General features: G+C 49.3%; 5 protein-coding genes across 5 annotated transcripts; 2 read left to right on the top strand and 3 right to left on the bottom strand.

Annotated features, from left to right (window-relative positions):
* Positions 1-156: 156 nt before the first annotated feature.
* EDB91DRAFT_1239376 (uncharacterized protein) lies at positions 157-1,298 on the bottom strand (the record flags this gene model as incomplete). Its single annotated transcript, XM_041321846.1, has 4 exons — positions 157-311; positions 346-492; positions 545-1,199; positions 1,254-1,298. The coding sequence occupies 4 exons, from the start codon at positions 1,296-1,298 to the stop codon at positions 157-159; spliced, it is 1,002 nt and encodes a 333-aa protein (XP_041172254.1).
* Positions 1,299-10,564: 9,266 nt separating this feature from the next.
* On the bottom strand, positions 10,565-14,147 carry EDB91DRAFT_1060520 (uncharacterized protein; the record flags this gene model as incomplete). Its single annotated transcript, XM_041314351.1, has 5 exons — positions 10,565-12,144; positions 12,220-12,867; positions 12,927-13,183; positions 13,206-13,516; positions 13,689-14,147. 5 exons carry the CDS (start codon positions 14,145-14,147, stop codon positions 10,565-10,567), a joined length of 3,255 nt encoding a protein of 1,084 aa, XP_041172255.1.
* Positions 14,148-14,686: 539 nt separating this feature from the next.
* On the top strand, positions 14,687-18,090 carry EDB91DRAFT_1086090 (CHAT domain-containing protein; the record flags this gene model as incomplete). The annotated part of the gene is made up of 2 exons (XM_041315986.1): positions 14,687-14,716; positions 14,767-18,090. 2 exons carry the CDS (start codon positions 14,687-14,689, stop codon positions 18,088-18,090), a joined length of 3,354 nt encoding a protein of 1,117 aa, XP_041172256.1.
* A 61-nt stretch (positions 18,091-18,151) lies between these two features.
* On the bottom strand, positions 18,152-19,498 carry EDB91DRAFT_1060554 (eukaryotic rRNA processing protein EBP2-domain-containing protein; the record flags this gene model as incomplete). The annotated part of the gene is made up of 4 exons (XM_041314355.1): positions 18,152-18,480; positions 18,532-18,821; positions 18,875-19,005; positions 19,064-19,498. The coding sequence occupies 4 exons, from the start codon at positions 19,496-19,498 to the stop codon at positions 18,152-18,154; spliced, it is 1,185 nt and encodes a 394-aa protein (XP_041172257.1).
* A 2,086-nt stretch (positions 19,499-21,584) lies between these two features.
* Positions 21,585-23,010, top strand: EDB91DRAFT_1161922 (uncharacterized protein). Its single transcript, XM_041319851.1, has 7 exons — positions 21,585-21,689; positions 21,740-21,862; positions 21,917-21,958; positions 22,006-22,048; positions 22,096-22,289; positions 22,354-22,550; positions 22,602-23,010. The coding sequence occupies exons 1-7, from the start codon at positions 21,644-21,646 to the stop codon at positions 22,863-22,865; spliced, it is 909 nt and encodes a 302-aa protein (XP_041172258.1). The 5' UTR covers positions 21,585-21,643; the 3' UTR covers positions 22,866-23,010.
* The last annotated feature ends 1,165 nt before the right edge of the window (positions 23,011-24,175 follow it).

Here is a 24,175-nt window from a genome sequence, read left to right on the forward strand (position 1 = left end):
AATCCTAGTGCTCTATATATGTATACGCGTCTCGAAGTGGAGTGCAGATCTACGCAAGAATCGTATCGTACAGATGGGAATAGAGAGGGAAGGTGGATGGTATATCGCGGAGGTAGCGCGGCCTTTCCACTCAAGGAAAGGTCAAGATAGGAAAAATCATAGCTGAACGGTAAACTTGAGTCTGCCGTCCGCACATGGCTCGCACTTCACTTTGTCCATGTTTTCCACCAAAAAGTGTGCGCCAACGTGCTCGATCTGCTTCCTCTCATGGCTGGTGCACACAGCGATTACGGTGGCACCGCTAGCAACACCTGCGCGGATTCCACTTGGGGAGTCCTCGAACACGACAGCAGTTTTTGGCAGAAAAACCGAGTTCGCTAGCAGCGAGGAGAAATGGGTCTGGGGCGGGCTTGCCAGCCTTGAGACGCTTGTCGTCTGCGGTGATGGTCACCTTGGGCGGGGTGATGCCCACGCGAGTCATGCAACCATATGCTGTAACGATCATATCAAAATCATACTCCGTCACAAATAGAAACCCACGTACCATATGTTTTTGCGCCCGAAGTGGCGACGGCATAACGGCCTTCAGGAATAGAACTCATCATTCTCTTCACACCGGGCAAAATCCTGACAGAGCGATCAACACTTGCTGCTTCCTGTTGCCATGCCTGTAGGCAGTGTTTCTTTTTGTCTGCCTCGAACATGATGACGTCCTGCTGATCTTCTTCCATGATAGAGTTCTCGAAGTGGGGACCATGGCCGTAGACAGAAGCCTCGGGTACGACTGTCATAGCCAGCATGCTATTCAGCTTGCTAGCAAATGAAGGTCGGCGAGGTGAGACGAATGATGATGCACGAGAAGAAGGCGCGGAGCTGCTTGGTGTCATCGACAGATCAGGGGTTGCGAAACCGGAGCTAAGAGGGGAATTGGCAAACGGCGAGTTCGCGAGCGATGTGAGCTGCGAGCCCGGTCCGTGGACGTTGTAGGCATCTGCGAAGAAGAGAATGGTCTCCTCGAAATTCTGCACCTCGTCGTCCATCTCGTGCGCCTTGATGTGCGGCTTGAATTGTGAGAGATTGTCGACGGCGCGCTTGCCGTGGGTAGCAGCGATCACATAGGCGGGGTCTTGACCAATGTCTTTGGCAACTTTGCCCCAAGCTGCCTCAACGGCTGCGATAGAGTCAGTGAGGGTACCGTCCTGTAACACACTGGCAGAGTTAGATTTGGAACCCCCACAGAAGAAAATACACACCATGTCGAACAGGACAGCGTCGGCATAAAATGTTTGAGACGACATTATTTCGTTCAAGATTGTAGTGTGGGGGGCGGGGATCAAGTTGTGCAAGGTATGAGAGGCTGCTGCAGTGGAAAGGCTGAAGCGGATGATCTCTGGTCAATTTATGACCCCATGTTATATACTTCGCATCTACCAGTCATCCTTTGTTTAGTGGAGTGACGTCAATGGAGATAAAAAAAACTGCCAGAAGCTAGAGTGGAGTCGCCTTGACAAAGACGGTTATCTACACAGTTCTCCGAGTACTTACTAAGATGCAGATGCCAGATTTCATCACGTTGGGGTCCTGCTCGGTGATAATATCAAGCGCCGAAGCCCTAAATGTGCTTGAACTTACGACTGAAGAGGAGCGACTTGGAAGGATAGACGAGCTCAGCGGTTCGGAAAGGGCGGAATGAACTTGAAGAGTTGCCTAATTGGGAATACATGTGCGATCGATAAAGGATAAACACTTGTCGGTATCCGGGTATAACCTGGTGTAACTCAGCTTTGCTCTGCCTACCGCATCACGACAGTCTCTGAAACAGACACGTCAATATCTTCTGAACATGAAACCGTACCACCATAGTAGTAATCGTCACGGTTACGGTAGGTTTTCTCCTCAGTTTTTGCTACAACACAATATCCTCCTAGGACCACATCGCGCATCATCAGATTCATGAAAAGGGTGTGAGTCGCGTAATTCCCGCACCATCACTGTTAGTAGCCTGAAAGCAGTGCACTTTTGCGAAGGTTATCTATCTTCGTCGCATTTATTTCCGTGCGGAGCGTGCCGCATTTATCTCTACATTGGGACAACTGACGTGAGTGATATCTCTATCACTCCTTGTCGACGTGCTCAGTGGCTCCTCCAGATTATTCTGGGCGGATAGCGAAAGGATCGTCGCTCCAAATCATGGTGGTCGTGAGTCATCCACCTGGTCTGGTGCAATCTCATGTAGCCAATCTCCCCGAACGAACTCAGAAGTAGATTCACCTCTGAGGTTCGACTTTTTACAGCATCGCCCCTTTGGCCACGACTTTTTTGGCTCATTGCTCGCGAGAACCTTATGTAACGAAAGTGTTTTCACATGTCCTTTTCAGAACCGTGCGGTTAGATTGGCATCCCATGGCAGCAACTGGCAGAACCCTCGTTCGGATGGTTGGCAACCTCTTTTCTTCGTGCCTGGCGGCACGTCTGTTGCCTATCTAATAGCGCGCGCTCAGGGGGCTCCGTTCGTCGAATATGTATTTCTGCTTGCATAAGACGCGCCAAGTCTCCTCGGGGTAGTTCGCTTCATTCGTTTTGCGAAGGTGCAATTGGACCCCGTTGCCACTCCACCACATCATACAGAACTTCATCTGGGCACAAGAAGGATCCGGGCATGTCCAGTAATTCGGGTTCGCGCTATTCAATCTGTATACGCGAAGTTATGGCGTTTCCCTCGTGGAGCACTAGTACTGTGATATCTTTCACTTCGAAGTGGAAAGGCCCTCGACGTCATGCGGAATAATTTGGGCCTCTCGTGTGTGAGTGTGAGTAAGTGGCAGTGACGATAAGCATTCAGCTGGTCTTCTAGTCAGTCACGAATTCACGCTCTCCCCCCGTAACGCAGCCATACTGTCAATCAAATCCAGTCGGTGATAAGTATTGACCTAGTTTTCCAGCCAGTCGCAAAAACTTGCTCTCCAGTCAAATTGTCAATCAACTTGAAGGTCAGCGATAAGTATGGACCTAGTCTCCCACCAGGTCCAGGCGCCAACACGCGCTCTCTACCCATAAAGCAGTCGAACTGCCAATCAACTTCGAAGGTTGATGATCGCATTAACACCATCGATGCTCTTGACTGCTCTTGATACATCAAATCGAATGAACTCCGACCGGTGAATATTAGTGAATATTGCGAGGTGATCAACACTTGCCGAGGGGTTTTTTTCTGATCGTGCGAGGCTCGGAAATACAACGGGCAAATTTCCTTCGCTGAATCGCCGTCGATCTTGCCCAGTTCATAAGGCTCGTGCGGATCAATGTCATTTCATGGATGGAATCGTAAAAACTTGAAGCAAATTGAGCGCACGAAAGACTAGTTAATCCTGCAGCAGAAGACCTAAATCAACACTAGCGTACCGCTCGCTGGGGTCATACATACACTTGGCACCGGATATGTATTCATGAGTGATTTCTGCAGGAATTCAAGTTTCACTATTGAGACAGAATGAGCCGCATAACCGAAGCCGGTGCTCACCAACTGGAAACGAGCAAGCCGGGTAGATGACTGAAACCGAGATGAAATATCTATGATACACGCCGCTCTGATCGACATCTCGCTCTTCCCTCTCTGGAAGCGATCACAGCGGCAGGTTCATTGACAGGGGCGTACGATGGCATATGTAACGTGTGGAATAGGAGACGCACGTCCCCTTGATGTGGTGTGTGATGTGTTATTTAGGGAGGCATAGCTGTAATTAGTAAGGTGAATATGTGGAGTCGAGAGCGTTATCAGCATTCCTAAGAATAGCACTATGGAGCGCATTCTGTTTGGTATCCGGGATATATATCCGTGGGGAAACAATATAGAGAATCTCCACTATCCAAAAAGTGTTGAAGTTCTCTGACCCTACCAAGGGGCAATCGTGCTCACTTGCCTATCTCAGAGCTTCATTGTAATGTCCTTTTGAGCGTGTGATAAAGTACGCAAGCAAGTACGATCCGCGAACTGTGGAACAACAACACGGGATACAACTGAAATGCAGTTGGATCCCCTGTTATTGTTCAACAGTTGTCACAGGACATATATAGGTATCAGATGTGTGAAAATTTTATGGAGCGACGACGGTACTTTCGCCTCCAGCCACGTGCGCGATACGTCCTCGTCGAAGACAAAGATCTCAAAATTAGCGGAACCGACATCGGTTTCCTTGTGCCTAACAACCTTTAGCCGGGTATCAGGCAACATTTCTTGTTGTGAAAGCTTGCAATCCTCAAAGACATACCCTAGCAGATACCGAGATGGACACCTAACACCGTGCTGGTACCACCTATGATGGCTTATTGCCTGAAAATCTTTCTCGCCGCGAGTGGTTTCGCTGGTGGCTCAACTGCGATTCTTTTCGGGTTGATGATAAGTTGTACTCATCGAGGACACCAATGACTTGATCACTTACCATGACGTTTACATACTAGCGATGACTAGCCCGAGACGCCGTTGGACACGATCATAGCTTGCGATCATAAAAAGAAGGAATAACTGTCTTCTATTTGGTCTGCCTAGGGGCAGTCGTAGTTCATGGTCAATCAGGGAAGAGCGCCTTTGATCGGCTGGAGAGTTCGTAATACGATGATGCGTAAGATACGGTAGCACGGGTGTCCAGCGTCGCTAAACCATCATGGCTGTGTCATTCTCCTTTTTGTGTGAGTGAGGTGGAGCGAGACCTAGCGGAGCTTTAAACGTGACGGTACGGTTCATCTTCAAGGCTTTCAAGTTTTTAACTATGTTCTAACCTATAAAAATGTCAGTATGTGCATTCGTATAAACTCTGCTAGTTTACATGCGCGGAGGTTTCACATGTACACAATTACACATTTTTTGACCGTCTTGGTGTGCCATCTGGCAACAGCGCCTTCGGTAGCGCCTGCCATTCTGCTTGCGTCATAACAAGATCGACCATTTTCCTTCTATTCGGTTTGCTTATGGAAGACTATAGTACCTGTATAGTCATCTTGTCGGTTAGGTTAAGTAATGGATCGAGAGATGGCGAACATATATTGGGTGAATTGTACTTACTTCTATTAGTGTATGTATTCGAGGCGCAAATAAGGAAGAGTATACTATCACGAAGACAGGGCAGCCTTTTATTCCAGACACTTGTGCAGACCGAACGGATTTGGTGTGGCCTTGGAGAGGGGCACCCAATGCCTCGCCAGTCTTCGTATCCCACATCTGGATTGTTCCGTCCCATGAACCATCAGACAATGCGTTTTCCGTCTGGCGACATTGCAACCGAGCAACTTGAAGCCCCCGCATGCCTGTGGAGTATCTTTGCCATCTGAGGAGACTTTACGACATGACCAGCAACAATGCAGGGGGAACTTCGTGGCAATTTTTTTAAATATCCTCGACTGCGTTGGAGCAAACGGCAGAGCGGAAAAGTATAAATGTGGAGTATTGTGTAGAATGATGGCAGTAAAGGTTCGAACGAAGCGCAAGGTGTCTCTGACAGAGTCACCGATATTACTCGACTATGACCCTATAATGACCCCGTTACTTGTAAGAATCCATTAAGGAGATATTTAAACTTGAGATACGTACTGTAACCCAACCTGCGATAGATGAGAGTGACCCTACCGAGCCACAGAGGCTTTTCATCAGAGACAGTGCTTCCAACCACCAAAGGAGGCGCTCCCCGTTGAAGAAAGCTTCGATTTCCTTAGCGAGTGATGACTGCGAAAGATGTAACTGCCACACGAGTCCCCCAGAATCGACATGAGTACAATGGTTCAGCCAGAATGGACTTCTTCGCTCGTTTCTCCAAGTCACACACGGCAGAATTAGGAACGCGAGAACTCTTCAAGGAGCAGATATTGAAGCGAAGTCCGCGCTCTATGACCCGAAGCGAGGCAAAGGCAAGGTCGCTCTGAACAGACGACACGTCAATGAAGAAGTCATGGCTTCGGGATTTGTCTGTGAGAAAGGATGCGTGGAGGGGACGTATGGGAGTGTGATAATCTGTGGTCCCGCTGAGAAGCGAGCCCAACGACCCAGTGACCTGGTCCACATCGTAACTGTCGTCCACACATGGAAAATGTTTTCGCACTGCGGTTAAAGCAGCTATGGGAAGCGGTTCCGACGATGCAAGGATTTACCCCATCACGGAGTAAAACATGGTGATTGTTTCCTCGCGCTCGTCCTCTGGCATGCTGTCGGCCAAGATGTGTCTATACATATCATCCAATAGACGTGTTCCTTTTGCGAATGTTCTGGAAACCACGGCTTCGAAACGGCTCGTCGGATTTCGCCGCACTGTGTTCGTACCCCTGGTATACTCGCAGGTGAAACGACCCCATTCGAACAGGCCGTCGGATTTCTGGGGAAGTGTGTAGAAGTGCGCATCGTTGAAGATATTGCGCAGGTCTGTGAGCTTGTCGGACACGTAGAGCCAGATGTCACATTCTGTAGACGCAGGCGAGATATCACCCAGGGATACATGGCGAACATGCGACGCAGTGTGCAGCGTGTGGCGAATGTCTTCGAGCGGACGGGAAGCCACAAGTTTGCTGGGAGTTTAACTAGTCGTGAGGTGGAAGTGTTCAGCTTGCCAGCAAGCAGTCCGTTGTTATTTTGAACCGCTTGCGTCAAGGCCCGCCGCACGATAGGGTTGCAGGTTGCTAAGTCACTTGCGATGGTCGTGAATATTTTGTCCTGGCGGCGATCCGCTTGCCATGCGCAATCGAAGCAGAAGCATGAGACAAGACCGCCATGTTCAGCGTACCAGTTGGCTATTGTGTGTGCGATGGCAAATTTACCCTTGCCTGCTGTACTGGATAGCCACAAGGCGCGTGGAACACCCTCCTCCTTGCTGCTGATCCAATTCTCGATATCCTTCAGAAGGTCTTGCCGAGTATTTAGGCAAACAACATTTAGACGTATTCACTCCGGCACCCATTGCATACTTCATGCCGATGAGGTCCAGACTCTGGACTATGTCATGTGTTGCAGAATATCAGATGAGGCTCAGCGAGACCTGAAAGCCTAACTCTTACCCATACAGGTGGACAATCACAACAGTATTACGAGCGACTCGGTCTCGAAATTGCTGCGTGAGACTGTCGAGAACATTCGTCGCCTATGCTTACACCCCCCCATTCTGACTGATTTGTACTGTTGAGTAAACAAGTCAAAATACGTCCGTTTTGAAATCCGTTTGCAGTCACACCGTGGTACTATTTTGACTTGTTTACTCAACAGTACAAATCAGTCAGAATTGGGGGGGGGTAAGCATAGGCAACGATAAGCATAAACGTGAGCGTCGAACTTTGAGCTCCCCTATTGCTGTAAATCTGAATCGTGGCGTTTGTCTCGTGGAAAATGTGCTTGCCAAGCCTCTTCCCTGTACAAATAGGTGACAGTGAGTCACAGGTGGCGCAGTAGGGATTAACTCACAGGCGTTCTTTGTCTCAGAGTAATGAAGCGATGAAATCGGCGCACTCCAGCGTCTGTTGCACTATCTTCCCATAGATTGCTCGCATGGATCCAATACTTCCTCTTCTGTGATAAAAGAATAGACTTTAGAGATCTTGGAGAGTAGATGAGAAACTGCGACATCTCGGTCTACCTGATCGAGAATCATCTGTCACCAGACATTCTTAGTAACTTGCGAGCTTGCAAACATTACCTTGGACGCGCAAGTGAAGATGCTCAATGCCACCTTTACATAGGGGTGGATCTGAGCACGAAGGTCAGCCACGTAAAAATAGGAAGACGTCCGTACATATGGCATATGCAAGCCCGTTAGCGATGGAGTTGAATTCCTTCAAGGGTCCAAGCATCGTGGAGAACGTGTCGATCGTATCAGGAACGGACTGTAGGTTATTGGCTGCTGAAGCAGTATTTTCGACCGTTCCTGAGACATTTTTAATGCCTGCCACACCTTTGGTGGCATGGGCGATTCTCTCATTCACAAAACTTGGGTTCAAGTCGTTCGGCCTGATGACAAGGCTTAGTATACTATTGAAAGAGAGATTTCCTTCGAGCTATACTCCACTCCCTGCTTGAATGTAGGCAAGCTGATGGCAAGGGTAAGTCCTCCCATTTTAATATACTTGACATTGTGTTGACATGCTCCATCAGCACCCACTGTGCGTATTCTTTCGCTGGTTTCCCAATCGTGTTCTGCTTCTCGGAGACCTTCCTCGCTTTTAATAATACGGCTGTAGGGAAATGTGTTCATCGTTGAGTACTTTAGAGCAAGATGTAATGCATGCCCCAGGTTGAGGCAAGTGTATTTTATCAGTGCTACAGAATTCATAAGGGAGGCTTTCTAATGTTATTCAAGAGTCTGGTGAGACAGCAGGGAAATGTGTACAGAAGTAAGTGGCGTATTGATCAGCTCCGCAGCGAACTGCATATCGTGCGATCAACCACCGTACCAACGCGAAAGCAGAAGCACGACTCACTTTCGCGACATGCTCAGTCTGCCAGGCTCATCGGCAGAGTTAATGGCAGTACTCGACATCGCCGTAAATCTTTTGGTACAAGGCGCAAAGGATCATGGGGTTCAGTCTCGGATGCAAAGTGAATGACTCATACTCACACCCTTCTTACAAGTGAAACCTGAGCAGCATGCTTCACCGGTCGCCGTTGGGCCGCTGCAAATACCGTATTCAGTAACGCATGCACCGACAGACATAGATGTTGTCAAAGCAGTAGCGACAGCGATGAAGAATGAGAAACGCATGGCTTGTGATAGGTAATACGGGATGCGTCAAAGGGGATCTCGAGTGAAGGCTGATGCTGGCAGTAGGACGACGGCTTGCTTTTATGTCCTAGAAATTATTATTTTTTCTGCGAAGCACTCTGCAGTTCCGTCAGAATGGTTGCAGGCGGACTTCAGGGAGAGAGTATAGGCAGAATCACAGGGTCGGCGGAAAAACAATCCATATGAACACAACCTAGTAAGGAGTGATGGAGATGCACCTTGTAGGCAATGGCGAAAATACCGTCCACCTGGTAATCACGGTTGAATGTACATATTGTCATGTCCCCTGCAATCGGCATGCCCAGAAGTCGGCAGTCACGTTTTTCGCAGGGATTTTTGTGACAGAAGGTGACACATTGTAACGAAAGTATCACGTTTTCCCGTGTGACCTGCCGACTTCTGGGGGGTGCCAATTGCAGGCGACACGATAGTACTTATGTGCAGAAGGCAGAAGTGGAATCTGAGACGCGTGCCACCGTGGCACCGGGTGATCGGTGACGAGCAGAATTCAGTAATCATGTCCAAGCAGAATAAAATGGGCTTTGTCGCTGCCATGATGAAGTTCAGATCAAACAGTAAACCGGACTTATGATGATCCGCCGGCGAGCAAGTCCATGGCACGCATGTTGTGTAAATATCGTGAGATAAGTAAGCGCGATAAACAACATGATCTTACTCACAAGTAACCGAACTTTCGGAAGCTTGGTGCATGATGGACATAAAGTCGGGGAATTGGACAGGGACGCCGCGTGATGAGTCTGCGCACTGCGTAGACTAAGTAGTATTAGTCTCCCCAAGCCAGACCTTGAAATATCAATAAGGAAGACAGCTTTTTCAAGGACTAGTACTTACTAGTCCCTGAACCAAGGCTTGGAAAGGGTACAGGTCTGGGACGATGGGTGTTTCAGCGCATAAGTATGAGCTGTAAGGTGACTTACTTCCTTTCGTCACGTGAATGCTTAATATAATGGTTGAACCTTATTGGGCCACTTGTGCTGGGTTTGATTTGTTTGACATTCGCGAAGTGAGCGTATCTAGATGGCGTCAACAGACTATGGGCTCCTGAGGAATCTGGGTGAAACGGTCAATTTTGTCCGGATGCCAGCCTAGGTTCCATAGGGATTCTCATGGGTCCTCAATAGATGCGGTAGACTAAGCAAAGTTGGAACTGAAAGAAGCTGAAAGAACGTGACTAATCAAAGAGTGTGATTATAGAGAGAAGGCCTGGGCCAGGCCTCATCTAGGCCATTTATATACTACACCCTAACCCACCAACGAAAAAGCAAGTCAGAAGCACTCAGTACTCAAAGGTAAACCACCACCAGCGCACAAATCAGCCAATCATGATAATATTAGAAAGCTCTACGATAATCTTCAAGAATACCAGTAGTGTTTCGACAGAAACCTATCATATTCGTGCATGGTATACTCGTACCCAGGGCATAAAACCGGTACCTACGTGCGGTGTGAGAAACATTGTATAACGAGACAAGATAGAGAACAACGAGAGGAGAAGAGAGTAGAGGAGTGGGAGTAGACACGAACGATAAAAAAAATGAGGGCCAGCCAGGGCATCTTGAGAGGACGGGACGGGACGAGTCCAAGAATAAAGTTAATGAGAGAATGGATCGGTCAATGCCCCGATAGAGTCCAAGAGTCGAGATGAGATGAGTGCCGGATATAATGCACAATGGCGGAAAGAAAGAAAGGCAAATTACAAAATTCTTCCCATTCGTCAGCGCATCATCACCAACAGCTCACCATAGGACGTACTTTGAAAGAGAGAAAGCACACGCATAACGATCCTACAATCGCTATGCAAACACCTCAGTAACAGTCCGTCGCCTCTCCCGCCTTTGCGGAGGTAAAGCGACGGTACGTGACTGAGAACCCCCGTGATCACCTTCCCTCTCATCACGAATGCTGTCCAATGACATCCGAGCCGCTCGTACACCAATCGTCCGCCTTCGAGTATCTCGCTCCGTTTCTGAGCCTGAGAGTGGAGTGCGCACTTGAGTGGCAGGTGAAGGCGCTGGGGTGTTCGTGTCTTCTTCGGCAGAAGAAGAGGACGTAATGATTTTTCTGCGTGCCTCGTCTCGTATCTGCTGTTGTTGTAATGCAGACAGCGATACTTCAGAAGGCCGCGAGAAGGTTACAGTTGATCGAATGGAATCTTGGGAGTCAACACGGCTTAGAGGGAAAGTCGAGCTTTCTGGGGAGTTGGATACTGTATGGGTAGTCACGGCGGTGGTCGGATTGGAGGATGGTAGGGGGAAAGGCGTCGTTGGTCCTCGGATGGTGGCGGTGGATGTAGCAGATGGTTTGCGACGGTTATTTTTATCTTTGTCTAACAGGCTGCTAGCTGATCTACGCATAAGCGATTCAGAGGGCAAGGTAGGAAGAGGTGGTGGGACAGCGAGAGCTGGAAGCGGCTTTTGGCGGCCCGCAGGTATACCCCGAGAGGCAGGTGTTGGTGAAGGCTCATATTCTAGGGAGAGATCAATGGCATCTGATGGGGTGTTATGAGTAGCGACTGCATTTGATATCATTTGATGCTCGCGCTGTTCTCGTGGTGTAAAGAGCCTACGCGTTGCAGATGGCGGTAGCGGAGGAAGAGGAAAGGTATTGCGTGAAGAGGAAGGCGGTTCTTGATCCATATCACGGTCTCTTGACGAAGGAGGACGTGCGACAACTCCTTCACCGCGACCAGTTAACCTCCTAGATAAGTCAGCACCGGAGACAGAAGGCTCCCAACTCCGTCGTGACTCTACGCTCCTCCTTCCATCCTGACTTCTTCTACTACTGCTCCTATCTATCTCGGGGGTTCGTCGGGAAACTTCGTCACCAATAGTGCCTCTCAAGTGCTGTTGTCCCGGATCGTTCAAAGCACCAGCGGAAGCCTCCTTCACAATCTTCCCGACACCGAGCAAAAACCCCGTGATCGTACGGACAACTTCGTCGCTCACACGAAGGCTCTCGCGGTACTCCCCTCCCACCCTCCTCCAGATTTCACCCGTGGGCATCTCCCCCGATTCCCCATCATCCATCTCGGCGTCAATCTGCTGTTCCAGTGCGTGATTGGTCCCTGTTCTTAGCAACGCATTCAGCTTCTCGGAAGCAAGAACAATTGTCTCTGCGCTGCGGAACACATCCGTTACAGACGCAGACTGATTCGGCAGACGGGACAAAATGTTCTCGAACATCGTCAAAGACTCTAGCATAAGCCTCGTATGCTCTGCGCTCTGTTGGTGACTGTGGAGACTAGCGACCGACCCATTTCCAAGAGGAGTCATTGTGGTATGACGTCGAGTGAGTGTGCCGCTACGTGACCTATCTGGTGGTGTTGGTGCTGCTGGGGGTTGCTGAAGAGGAAGTGGACGGATAGTGGGCGGTCCTCCGGGAGGTTGTCGCTCAACGGCCGAGTACTGCCGTCTGGAGCGGAGCGAAAATGTCACGCCCCTCCCGGCACTTCCATCTTCCCCATGGTAGAACTCTGCCATTGAGGTCGCTGGCCTTGAAGAAGCGGTGCGCCCCCCTCTCGGATCTCGTTCCGTCATGAGTGAAGATGATGCTCTGCTCGGATCTGACGACAGATGGGGCCTTGTAGAGGGACCTGCACCTTCACCGAGTCGCGCGCCACTTGAGCCGCTTGCCCGACTTCGATCATCCGCCACTCTATCTTCGTCCTCCCACTCGACCGTTCGACTGGTATTAGAGCCAGTCGTCCGTGTGCGGCGTAAAGACACATGTGAGTCATTGGCGTGCCCAAAGACGTCATCGTTCGCCTGGGCCCCATTCCGCATACCAATGCCAGCAGCACGGAGACCTTCACCAACCAGACGTCCTCCAGCTCCTAGAGTGCTTTCAGCGCTGCCACCGCGTTGTGTTTGTCTGCGACCGGAATCTGGTGGGTTGGAAATATCATCAGACAACCAACGCGTTTGGTGACGGCGCGTTAGATCGCGAACAGTTGATGAACGGTTGGCACGAGCGCCACGTGGTGAATATTGGGGATTTGTGTATGAAGAGTTTCTGATAGAGGTGTTGGCATTGGAGGTGTAGCTATCCTGATGTGAGTTGTGATGTGGCGTCATTGGCTCGATCGAAGTCTGTGAGTCTGTCAGTGGGGAGCTAAGCGAATGATAACAAATCGGCTCACCCTGCCTTCCAAAGTACGTATATTTCGATCTTGATCGCCATCTCTGAATTCTCGGGGAAGCGGTTGCCGCGAACGTCGGTTACCAGTACCTGTTGGACTTCGTCGTGACGACGCGACAGCGGCCAGCGCCGCACTCGTCACATCGTGAGACACGTCCTCTCTAGGTGCAGATATTGCACTAGCTATAGATACCCGTTTCCGAGGAGTGTGCGAGGGTACGGGTGAAGGCTGTCGAGATTGACTTGGTGAGGCGGGAGCAGATGTGCGACGCTCCCTCGTACGCGGAGCCGGGATACTGGGAGGCGGCGTTGATGAGCGGTCTGGAGACGAAGAGCCATATGAGCGGAGAATTGGAATGTGAATTAGAGTATGAGGGGGTTGGAGCGCGTAGACTTTCACGTTCTGTTTCGGAACCAGAAAGAGCACCCTCGTATGGTCTTGTCATAGGAGCAGAATGCGAGTGGGAGTGGGAGGAAATTCGGGAGGCTGCAGATGAGGAAGATGAGGACGAGGATGCATGCAGGGGAGGAAGGGGAGATCGAGAGGCACGGGAATTTGCAGGAGAGGGAGTGCTCAGGCGTGAAAAGGAAGAAAGCTTGTTCAAAGCCTATGTTAAGTTGCAAAGGCAACAAGATCACATAGTATATTTCCATGTATAAAGTGGTCAGATGACGAGAAAGTGAAAGCATACGCCCAATGGTGACAAGTCACAATAACATACGACACGTGCAAGGGGGCTCCAATTAGCATGAGCGCCGAGGAATAAAAGGAGCACGTACCATACGGTTGCGCTCAGCAAGGCTTTTAACTCGTTGCAAGGCCACGAGGTTCTCGTTCGGACTTTTCACTGCATGACTGCGGTCAAGGCGAGCGGTGTCGTCTTCTTCATTTGAATAATCGTTTTCGTCGTCGTCATCGTCGTCAATATTTATGGAAGATTTGGAGGGTGTGTTGGGTGTATCATAGTTACGGTTGCTCATAATTGAGCTAGCATACGAGGCAGGTCGTTGACGCAGGCTGCCGGCGGTTGCACTCTTGTTGTCACCTGTTGAACCGCTGCCCGTTGAATTGGTAGCTGGTGGTGAAGGAAGACCAGATGAAGATGATGCTACACTTGGACTTTCTGGAGGCTCTGGAAGATCAAGAATGATATGTTCCTTTGGTGGTAACGAGCCCAGGAAGATTGCGGACAAAGGACGCCTCGAAGAATAAGAAGAAATGAGTGGGCGCGGCGTCATCACAGCCTGGAAGGCTACTCATGAACTAAAAAAGAAAAAGTACTTGATCGCCCTCACTGTCGTGAACAGCGAGCAGAAAGTGGATATAAGGCGAGCTCGACGCCTTGGCCAGCGACGACGACAAAGCAGGTGGTCCAAGGGAAACAATCGTGGGAATTTCAGGGCGATACTTATACCAAAATCCGGGACCGATAACTTTGATCTTACTTTGATCCATCTTGATTAATGATTAATAGCAGTACATTCCACACCGCGAAATATGCAGTGAAACTTACTTGATCGCAAGCGAAACAGACACGAGCCTTTGGAAATTTGAATCGAATCTGTCATGTCATACAGAGAAACTCTGCGCACTTTCATCATGATACTATAGGAGACAGAAACATTTAGTATTGCTGGATTCCTGCACACAAATTCAGGGTTCAATCTACAGCTACCGGTCTACCTCGTGCAGCCTCAGTGTTACAATATCGGATCAAAGGTGGCCTTTGACGTTAACTACCAAAGTCTACCATCCATTTTCGCTGGCGAGTCGCGAGATGGCGAACAGTGAAGACAGTAATCAGGAGGTGAGTGACAATCTAGCATCACTTCAAACTGATGATATATGTATCGCCAGCCTATTCGAGATCTTACCGCAATCGGAGACGAGCTGTACGCCCTTGTTGTAGATCAGGATGACCTGGAAACCCTCGACCTAGCTATTGGTCATTACAACGCCGCCCTCACTGAAGACTTACCTGATTCTCAACGCAGCAGGAGCGACCAGCTTTTGAAGCTAGGAACTGCATTCTCTCGGCGCTTTGATTTCGCTGGCGATATTGATGAATTGGATATCGCCCTCAAATGTCACCGTGTGGCCGTTGACCTTCAAGCGCCGGACAGTCCTGATGTCCTGATCATGCACGCCAAGTATGCTCAAATGCTCATGAAGCGCTTTGAGCTACTTTTCAGCCAATCAGACCTTGATCTTGCAATTGAGGAATATGCTTGCATCTCCGATCAAAACGATCCAACTCACAAAGAATGGCCAGTTGCCCTCGCTGATGCGCTGGTCACTCGCTTTTCACACCGGGGGAGTATTACGGATCTTAACCAAGCCATCCATCTGTACCAGGCGGTAGTCAACTTCTATCCCTCCAATCCACCTACTTCTGTGCTCGGGAATTTATCCCTCGCGCATTATTATCGCTACCAACAGGAAGGTGATGTTGCCGATCTCACGTCATCCATTGCCTACTCCACAGAAGCTCTTGATAAGATATCTCCCGAAGATCAAAACCGCTCTGTCCTGCTCAATAATGTTGCGAACGGCTTACTTTTTCGCTTCAAAAAACTCGGAAGCACCGATGACTTGGAACAGGCCATCAAGCTCTATAGTTCTGTTCTTGAGCTATGCCAAGCGGGTAACCGAGGGCGTCTTCATGCCCTCAGTAATCTCGCGAGTGCAATCATGACCCGCTACGAACTGCAAGCGTCCCTCACGGACCTTGAAATCTCCATGGGTTACTTCCGCGAAGCCCTCGAAATCTGCCCCAGAAACAATCCAGACCATTCTATATTACTCGATAACCTTGCAACCACCCTCCGCAAGCGCTTTCAACACTCCGGTGACATAGTTGACTTGGAAACAGCTATCGAACATCATTATGAAGCGCTACGTTTCTTGCCATCATCTCACCCCCATCGCTCTGACACACTGTGCTTACTTGGAAATGCTCTCCAGTCCCGGTTCTTGTTTCAGGGTGATTCTGACGATCTGGATGCAGCTGTAAACCACTACAGCGAGGCTCTAGACCTGCGACCTCCATCACATCCAGAACGCCCTGATTTGTTAAACAACCTTGCCAACGTCGCTTGCAAATTATTTACTGAACGTGGAAACCCATTCCATCTCAACCTATCCATCGACTCCTACTCTGAAGCGCTCCTATTTAGCCCAGAAGGGTATCGTCGGTCATTGTTGTTCCACAATTTCGCTTCATCTCTTACGATGCGTTTCGTATACCACAATGACCCCAAAGACCTGGATCGGGCATTGAAGCTTGGCGCTTCTGCCTTGGAACTACGTGAAAGAGGCGACGAATATAGAGTCTCCTCTCTCGTGGTGCTAGCGAATGCAAATGGTCTCAAGTATGAACTCGAAGGTGATCCCACCATACTCCAAGCTGCATTCCAGCATCTCGACGAGGCACATGGTATCTGCACACCTGGCCACCCGTACCTTCTCGACATCTGGGAAGAATATTCTCGTACCCACCTTCATGCCTACTCCAAGGCACCGCAATCTGTAGACCATTTGGAGGAAGCATTTCGGTATTTTAGGCTTGCATCCTCTCACATATCCGGGGGCTCGCTTCCAAAATTCCGCATTGCATTACGATGGGTGAAAGAAGCAGAGGTGCACCATCACTCATCCGCATTGGATGCCCACCAGACTGCCTTGAGCATTCTCGACCGCCACGTCACGACGAAGCCATCCGTGGAATCACGACATCGCACAGTCCGTGAATATGCAGCCTCTTTGGCTGTAGACGCTGCATCTTGCGCCCTCAGACATGGGCAGGTCGCACTCGCCGTGGAGATGCTGGAGCACGGACGAGGGCTTTTATGGGTGTACCTTGCGCGTTTTCGGACGCCGCTGGATGACTTGCAGAGCGCCGGCGAACATGGATGTCAACTAGCTGCCGAATTTAGGAGGCTGAGCCCCCTTCTAGAAGACGCAGCATGTGATGCCGTGACTGAAGAGAGGTTGCAGAACTACCGACGTCTCCTTAGGGAATGGGACGGAGTGGTAGATCAGATTCGGCTCGTAGACGGGTTCGGCGATTTTCTTCTCGCAGCGAGTTTTTCCAAGCTCAAGGAAGCTGCCAAGAATGGGCCAGTGATCATTACCAATGCGAGCCGATATTCTTGCGATGCAATAATCGTCCATCATGACCATGACCCAATCCATATCCCCCTGACCGACATCAACACATCTGATATTCTGCGACTGTCTTCCCAGTTCAGGGTGTTTATTATGAATCCTTCAATTCGCGGCGGAGAACGTTCCAGGGAAAAACAGCTGACAGAGTTACTTCGTCGAATATGGGACGCTATCGTCCTTCCTGTGGTCAGAAGACTAGAATCCTCTCTTCACCTCCCCAAAGGCTCGAGGATATGGTGGTGTCCCACTGGTCATTTCAACAGTATCCCGCTCCATGCGGCAGCGCCGTTCCGGAAAGGTGAGAAGGGTCTGCCCAATCTCTACATCTCATCATACACCCCAACACTTTCTGCCCTCCTGCGGTGCCAAAAACCACGTCACGCCCCTAACGACAAGAACCCGCCACAGTTTCTGGCGATAGGACAGGCAGAACCTGCAGGTGGTTTTGCACAGCTCGAGACTGTCGATCGAGAACTCGATTCAATTCAGAGAATCTTATCACCGGCCATACCAATGACACGGATGACTGGTGAAAACGCAACCCGCGCGCAGTCCCTCCACGCTATTCATTCAAGTTCCTGGGTTCACCTTGCATGCCACGGGAAGCAAGACGCGGCCCGCCCTCTCAAATCCTGCTTTGCCATGAGTGACGGTCCTCTGACCCTCTTGGACATTGTTCGCGCACCAGCAGATTCCGTGCAGCGCTCGGAATTTGCGTTCCTGTCAGCGTGCCACACAGCTGCCGGGGATCGTACAGCTCCAGATGAAGTCGTACATCTTGCCGCTGCGATGCAGTTTGCTGGCTTTAGGGGAGTTGTTGGAACCATGTGGGCTGTGGATGACGCTGTCGTGGTCAATATGGTCTCGGCGTTTTACGAGGCCCTCCTCGAAAAATCACCAGACGGACTGAATGCTGAGCATGCAGCAGTGGCTTTGAATGCAGCCGCAAAGAAAGTGGATAAAACTGTTGTTCCACTGGAACAAAGGATTGTGTTCATCCATATCGGAACGTGACTAGGAAGATATCATGTAAAACGGTACATACCAGTAAAAGGCTAGATACAAATACATTGTATTATTTACGACTCCTGGAGGCGACGCGTTTACTTTTCCCTGGCCTCTTACTACCTCCTGCACCTCCTCTTCCTGCCTTTGGTCCATGTCCTCCTCTTTTTCCTGGTACAGAATCGAAATTGTCCGTGGAAGCTTTGGTATTTTGTTTTGACCTCCGACCTTGGCCACCGAAGCCGAATTTTTGATCGCGTGCGTTACGCGCCATTTTCTTCCCGCCCGGACCTTTGGCGTGCTTAGCAGGTCTGTCAGCAATGGCATCTTCAACTGCGATATCAAATGCATCAGCATCTGCACCATCCGCCTCAGCATTTTCGAGGGCGCCTTTGCGTTCTAAGAGGGGACGACAATGAGTTGAACACATCAGAAGAAATCCAGTCTTACTTCTTTTGAGTCCCTTGAGTCGCTCCTCCATGTCCTTTTTACTACGTTCTCTCTCCTTCAGCTTCTCCATCTGCACCTGCTTGCCAAACTTCTTCCCCTCTCTTTCTCTTCTCTTTTCTTCAGACTTCTTGATCCCGGCACGTTCATCGAGTAAGCGCGAGCGAAGACGTTCCATGTGCGAATCGGACTTGACCATCTCTGCAAAATAGTCTGAGGGGCGCGTAAACGGCAGAGAATGAGAGGCAGCAAGCGTGCGGGCAGTATTGGCAGCATGTAGGGCTTGCTTATAGCTAGATGTAAAATGAGCTTTCACCAATGCGGAAAGCGCAGAACAAATACTCACAATGCAAGTTCGCGATTGAGGTCGTCATCTACATCGACTTCAATTTCTTGAGGGTACGATATAACGAGGGTATCTGTCCATGGTAATGATGGGTCGAGTTGAATTGTCTCTCGTATGCGACGAAGAGCAACCTGCATTCAAAAATTATTTTCATGAACTTCGCATCTCAATGAATGGATGAACACATACGGTGTTGTCGATTTCGACTTTTTGTTTTGGGACCACATCTTCGTCAATATGTCCATCTTCGAGATCATCAAGTGCAATCTCCTCTTCTTCATCTTCTGAACTATCTGGCTCCGCTCCGCTCCGTTCCTCAGTTTCTTCTTCCTCTTCCTCTTCAACCTCCTCATCACTGCCACCGTCTGAGCTCTCGTCGAATTCGTTGAGCTCGGCGAGACCATCTTCTCCAAGAAGTTCCATCAGCTTTTGTATTCCTTCCTCTTCAACGCCGTCGTCGTCCTCCTCGTCACTTTCACCTTCATCCTTTTCAATACCTTCGCTTCCTGCGCCGTCATTATCTTCGTACGATGGTTCTGCTGGTGCTGGCGATTGGGCTTTGGCGGGCTGCCTTTTATTTTGTTTCGGGGCGGAAATCTCTGTCTTGGACTTCTGCTTCTTCATACTTGCTCCTCCTTTGATGCGTTTGGCGTCCGATGGCATGACAGGGAGAGGTCAACTGGTAATAGAAAAACGATAGTCGCCGTTTCAGGAACCGAATTTTGGTCCTAATGCGGTAAGCAGTATTTCAAAATTTAAATCAAACTCTCTTCATCGTTCACGAGAACACGAGAGCTCAGATACGCGACACAGCTATACTGATTCATCAGCTCGACAATGTGAGATATTGAAAATGGGTGGGCATGCAAGGCTTGGAATTTTTCTGGATACTGATAGCTTTTCAGAGGCCAATTCTTTTGCAAGGCAAAATCGACTCGAGACAGCTCGAGACGGACAATTGAATGTCAATTTGTAAGAGTCATCTGGAGATCGTCGTCTAATTGTCCGTCTCGCAGATCACGCGCACGAACGATCACTCGAGTTCAACGGAGAAGGATACTTGCTGTTCTCATGCTCCAAAGACTACATCATCAACGTTTGGTTCTCGCACAATGGTACATACGTATGAGGGGGTTCCAACGACACAGTATAGGCGATCGACGTTGATCGTACGACTTTCTTTTTGCGCAATGGTAATGCTGATCTTGAACGATGTTCGGCAGCACAATCAAGACTCCTTGTATCTGGATCCGCCGACAATGAGCTACGCCTATGGAACGTGTCAGATGGCAAATGCCTATATGTCTGGGCGACTATGAAGCGTGTCGCATTTAGCGACGATGACGAGCGCGTCATATGCCTTACTGAGCAGCGCATGGGCTACTAAGGTGCCACACGAGCGGTCAAGCTGAACCGTGACGGGGTCGGAACAACTCGTGCGTAGATAAAGGTATCACCCTCGATCATCGCTGATGGCACTGGCCACCAGAATTACAGGAACAGGAATATATTTTCCATCCAATAGGGTCCAAGGCAACTGTTTGCGCATTCACATACACACTAGACATGATCTTAACTAGTCACGAGTTCGGAAAAGTTGCTCTTTGTATCGTGAGTGGGACGGAAGTACTTAAATAACGAGCGTGCTCATATAGACGTTGTCACCGGCTTGCAATTATTCCCCCGATCGCAGCTATTCTGTAACAAGTAGCAAAGACAGGACTGCTCAGATGGGTCTAGCTACCGACGACAAAGGTACTTGGTTAGTCTAGATACACGACACAGGAACTCTCCGAGCACTAAGGACCATTACAACAGAGACGCCTTTGAACAGTGCATCACTAGCACCCGACGGACCGTACGTGAGTCTGTAACCTGTGTGTTTTAGCTTTTGCTCACAGGCGGGCTATTTCTTCAGGTTCTAGTAGATGGTTGTCAAGAAGGATGCAGGTCATGACTACGTCGCTGCAGCAAGGCAAATTCGAAACCCGTTTCCGGTATAAGGGTTGCCAAAGTAAAGGGTTTTCTCGAACCCACCAACACGTAAGTTCCCAGATTTACATACTAGATGTCAGTGATCACTGACGTCGTCATACGAGCCTATTCATTCGTGTTGCTGATTGAAGAGACTCACTTTGTAGATACACATTCTCGAGGGGGCTGATACCTTGGCAACTTGCAAGCATAATCGTCACGCACATCCTTCACGGTTGAGTGCAGGTCACGTGTCATTGTAGGCTTCAGCGATCGACTCCCATCGACTCTCGTCACTCGTCTGTTGTCACTCGACCCTACATCATATTAACGTTGCACGAACGAGAAGACCCCAGGTTCGATCATATAATCAGCGGAGGTTCGGAAAATACCTATTCTAGAGGTTTATGTACTGCCGAGACCCTAGTATCCCTATGGCAAGACCTATCGAGTGGTGGTACACTGGCTTGGATTTCTTGTTATCATTTCCTGATGTTGACCTCAAGGCTATCTGTGAGTGTTTCCTGATGCTGCACTGCCTAGCATGCAAGAGGAAGCTCTTCGTAGTCATTGAGTGACGTGATGTCCCTTGTGAGACACTGCCAATCGGCTGGTCTGCCTAGCCCTGGTGGTGCCTAGAAATGCTGTCAACGTCGGCATCTGAGTCCGACAATTCGATAATCTCAGAGACGAATATATTATAAGGGTCCTCAAGCGCCACGTATATAGCTAAGAACTTCAACATTTGCATGTAACAGTAGGGGTCACACTTTCCTTGTTGTCTGCTGAATTCTGATGGCGTCCGACTCCGACTCCGACTCCGATTCCTCTCAACTAGCAGGTGAGTGAAAAGTGGCCATTATGTTGTACTCTTACAAATCCTTTGGAAAGTTGCGGCGTCGGTATCGCATGGCATTGCTATTCTCTGCACTGTCTTCAGGCTTGTTTACAGAGGTTGGATGCGTCAATTGTGGTGGGAGGATGCATGGGCGGCATTTGCACTGTTCTCAGACGGTATATTTTCATTGCATGCTGCCGTGCTCCATAAACCAACTACTGTATCACCAGTTTTTTGCATGGTATGGATCTGGACCCATTACTTGATACAATGTGAGTACTTGATTTCGCACTCCAAATTTATCTTACGTTTATATCAGTCCCTGCCGGGGTCTTCGGAGTGGCTTTTACCTCCGTCATGTGGTGCGCATCACAGCTCACTCAGTTATACTTTCAACTCACAGGTCCAGGGCTGCGCGCATGAGCATAATTTTCTCCATCATCCGAGTCGCCAATCGCTCAGGTTACAAGATCCACAAACGGATCACCTATCTCATCGCAGCCTCTTTTGTGTGCATGTGGGTCGCGGTGGCCGCGCAGAAGATCACCACCTGCATCTACAAATGCCAGACGACCCACGCGGTGGCAGTCTCGCAACTGATCAGTCAGTATATCTTTCTACTTTCTGTGCCTGCAGCATGTGATCCTCGAGTTATGGGTTCCTACAGCGGACGTCGTGGCGGATGTTTCCCTCATTGCTGCGCCGCTGCATTTCTGGAAAAATGTAGGACTCTCGCGTCATGGAAAAATATTGATACTCTCCGTATTTGGCTCATCACTTCTAATCACAATTGTCACAATCCCCCACTGTATAATGCTCTTCCAGTCCGCCACACAAACTACGCTCATCTTCGCCCATGTCAAGGTAAGTATACTTTCTTACTCTCACCCTTCTGCAAAATCTGACGGAAATTAGACTGCGCTCAGTCTCGTGATCTGCAACGTCCTGGTGATCGTCACCTTCGCATACCGCGTCTGCTGGAAGGAAACACTTGATCCCGACAAGTCGTTAACATCAACCGGAATCTTCTCGAGTGTCGTCGTAGCACAATTCCCGTTCAACACGATTTCCAGGGCGTCACCCTCTATAAATGAGGAGACAGCTACGGCGCAGACTGTGCAGGGGATGAAAAATGCAAGCGCGTTTTGTGCCGAAGAAGGCACCAGCACTGAGAGATAGAAGGGGAGGATGGCGGGCAGTGATCGATCGCTAGGGATTTTTCCAAATATGATGTTAGCGCGCTTTTTGCCTTACGATATGCTTTATATGCTGTACGCTTTCAAGCTAGTGAAATTTCAGTGTCAGTGGCTCATCTTTCAATTTTCTTGCATTGCAGTCTGGGTGTTAGCTCGAGTTCCTGATTATGAGTATCTGAGAAGGACATCGAACCAGCGATGACCATGAAACTATGTACATCAAGGAGGCCTTTATATTCTGGTCGAGGATCAGCATATAGATCGAACGTGGAGTTAGAACACGCTGGAGTAGGGGACCCCTAGGCAGAGGGTGAGAGGGAGAGAAGGTTTGGCGGTGTTTGGCCCGGAGTTAGCCGAGTAGAGCGTTGTCAGAGTAGTCGGATGCAGTAGCAGACCTTAAGTCTTTGGTTGTCTAACGATAGCAAGCCTTCGTGTATAACCCACTCCAATACACACCTATGAAGGAGCAGCTTGGAATCAGAGTGCATCAACCTGTGCTCGGATTGAAACAACAGTCGGGAGGAGTCACCTCATTCGTCAGTTTGCCGTCCAGAGTGTTGCATGCCGCTTGTCACGAATTCCTAATACGAACCATTTTTCGTTTCTCGGTTTTCCTTCGGCTACTTCCAGTACCCGAGCCGGTCACGTGACTCCGCGTCATAAGTCACCCGTTACTTCTCTGATTGGTTCCCCTACTCCACGGGCTAGAACAATCTCGATTCCCAAAGAAGAACCGGTCGGAACTTGGGTTTCTGTTTAGTTGCCGTCTTACTCATCTGCTTATATATCATGAGTCATCTTTAGTCATCCGCAGTAGTCGTACGACCTTTTTCTTATTGGCTGATTTCTTTCAGACTCCTATTCAATGTTATGTATAAAAGTAGGGTAGTTAGCGTAAGAGCTCCTTAGACTTAACCTCTTTGTTTCTACTGTTGTAGTAACCTAGACGTTCAACGCTCAATCCAATCCTGTTACTCATCGTCATCTCTGACCGAGTCCTAGTAGTCGTGAACTCTCCTTCAACATTATTGTTGGACGTGGGTCATAACATTAGGTTAAGTCTACTTTACCACTCCGACTTGAACTTTGTCTTGGACGTCACCGTTCTCGACGAACTTCGTAGTGCTGTTCTGCTCGAGAATATTCTCGCGGATCACGTTTTTTGTCAACTCATCATTTCCCCGACGCGCTTTAGTATCTCAGTTTCTTTACGTTAGTCTTTTAGTAGAAGTGGACCAGGCCCTCGTCTTACACGAGCCGCCAGTTCATAAGGATCAGCGACTTTAGGTCCTG

The sequence above is a fragment of the Suillus paluster genome (assembly GCF_016628075.1).
Source record: "Suillus paluster strain FC165 chromosome Unknown EDB91scaffold_85, whole genome shotgun sequence".
NCBI classification, from domain to species: domain Eukaryota; kingdom Fungi; phylum Basidiomycota; class Agaricomycetes; order Boletales; family Suillaceae; genus Suillus; species Suillus paluster.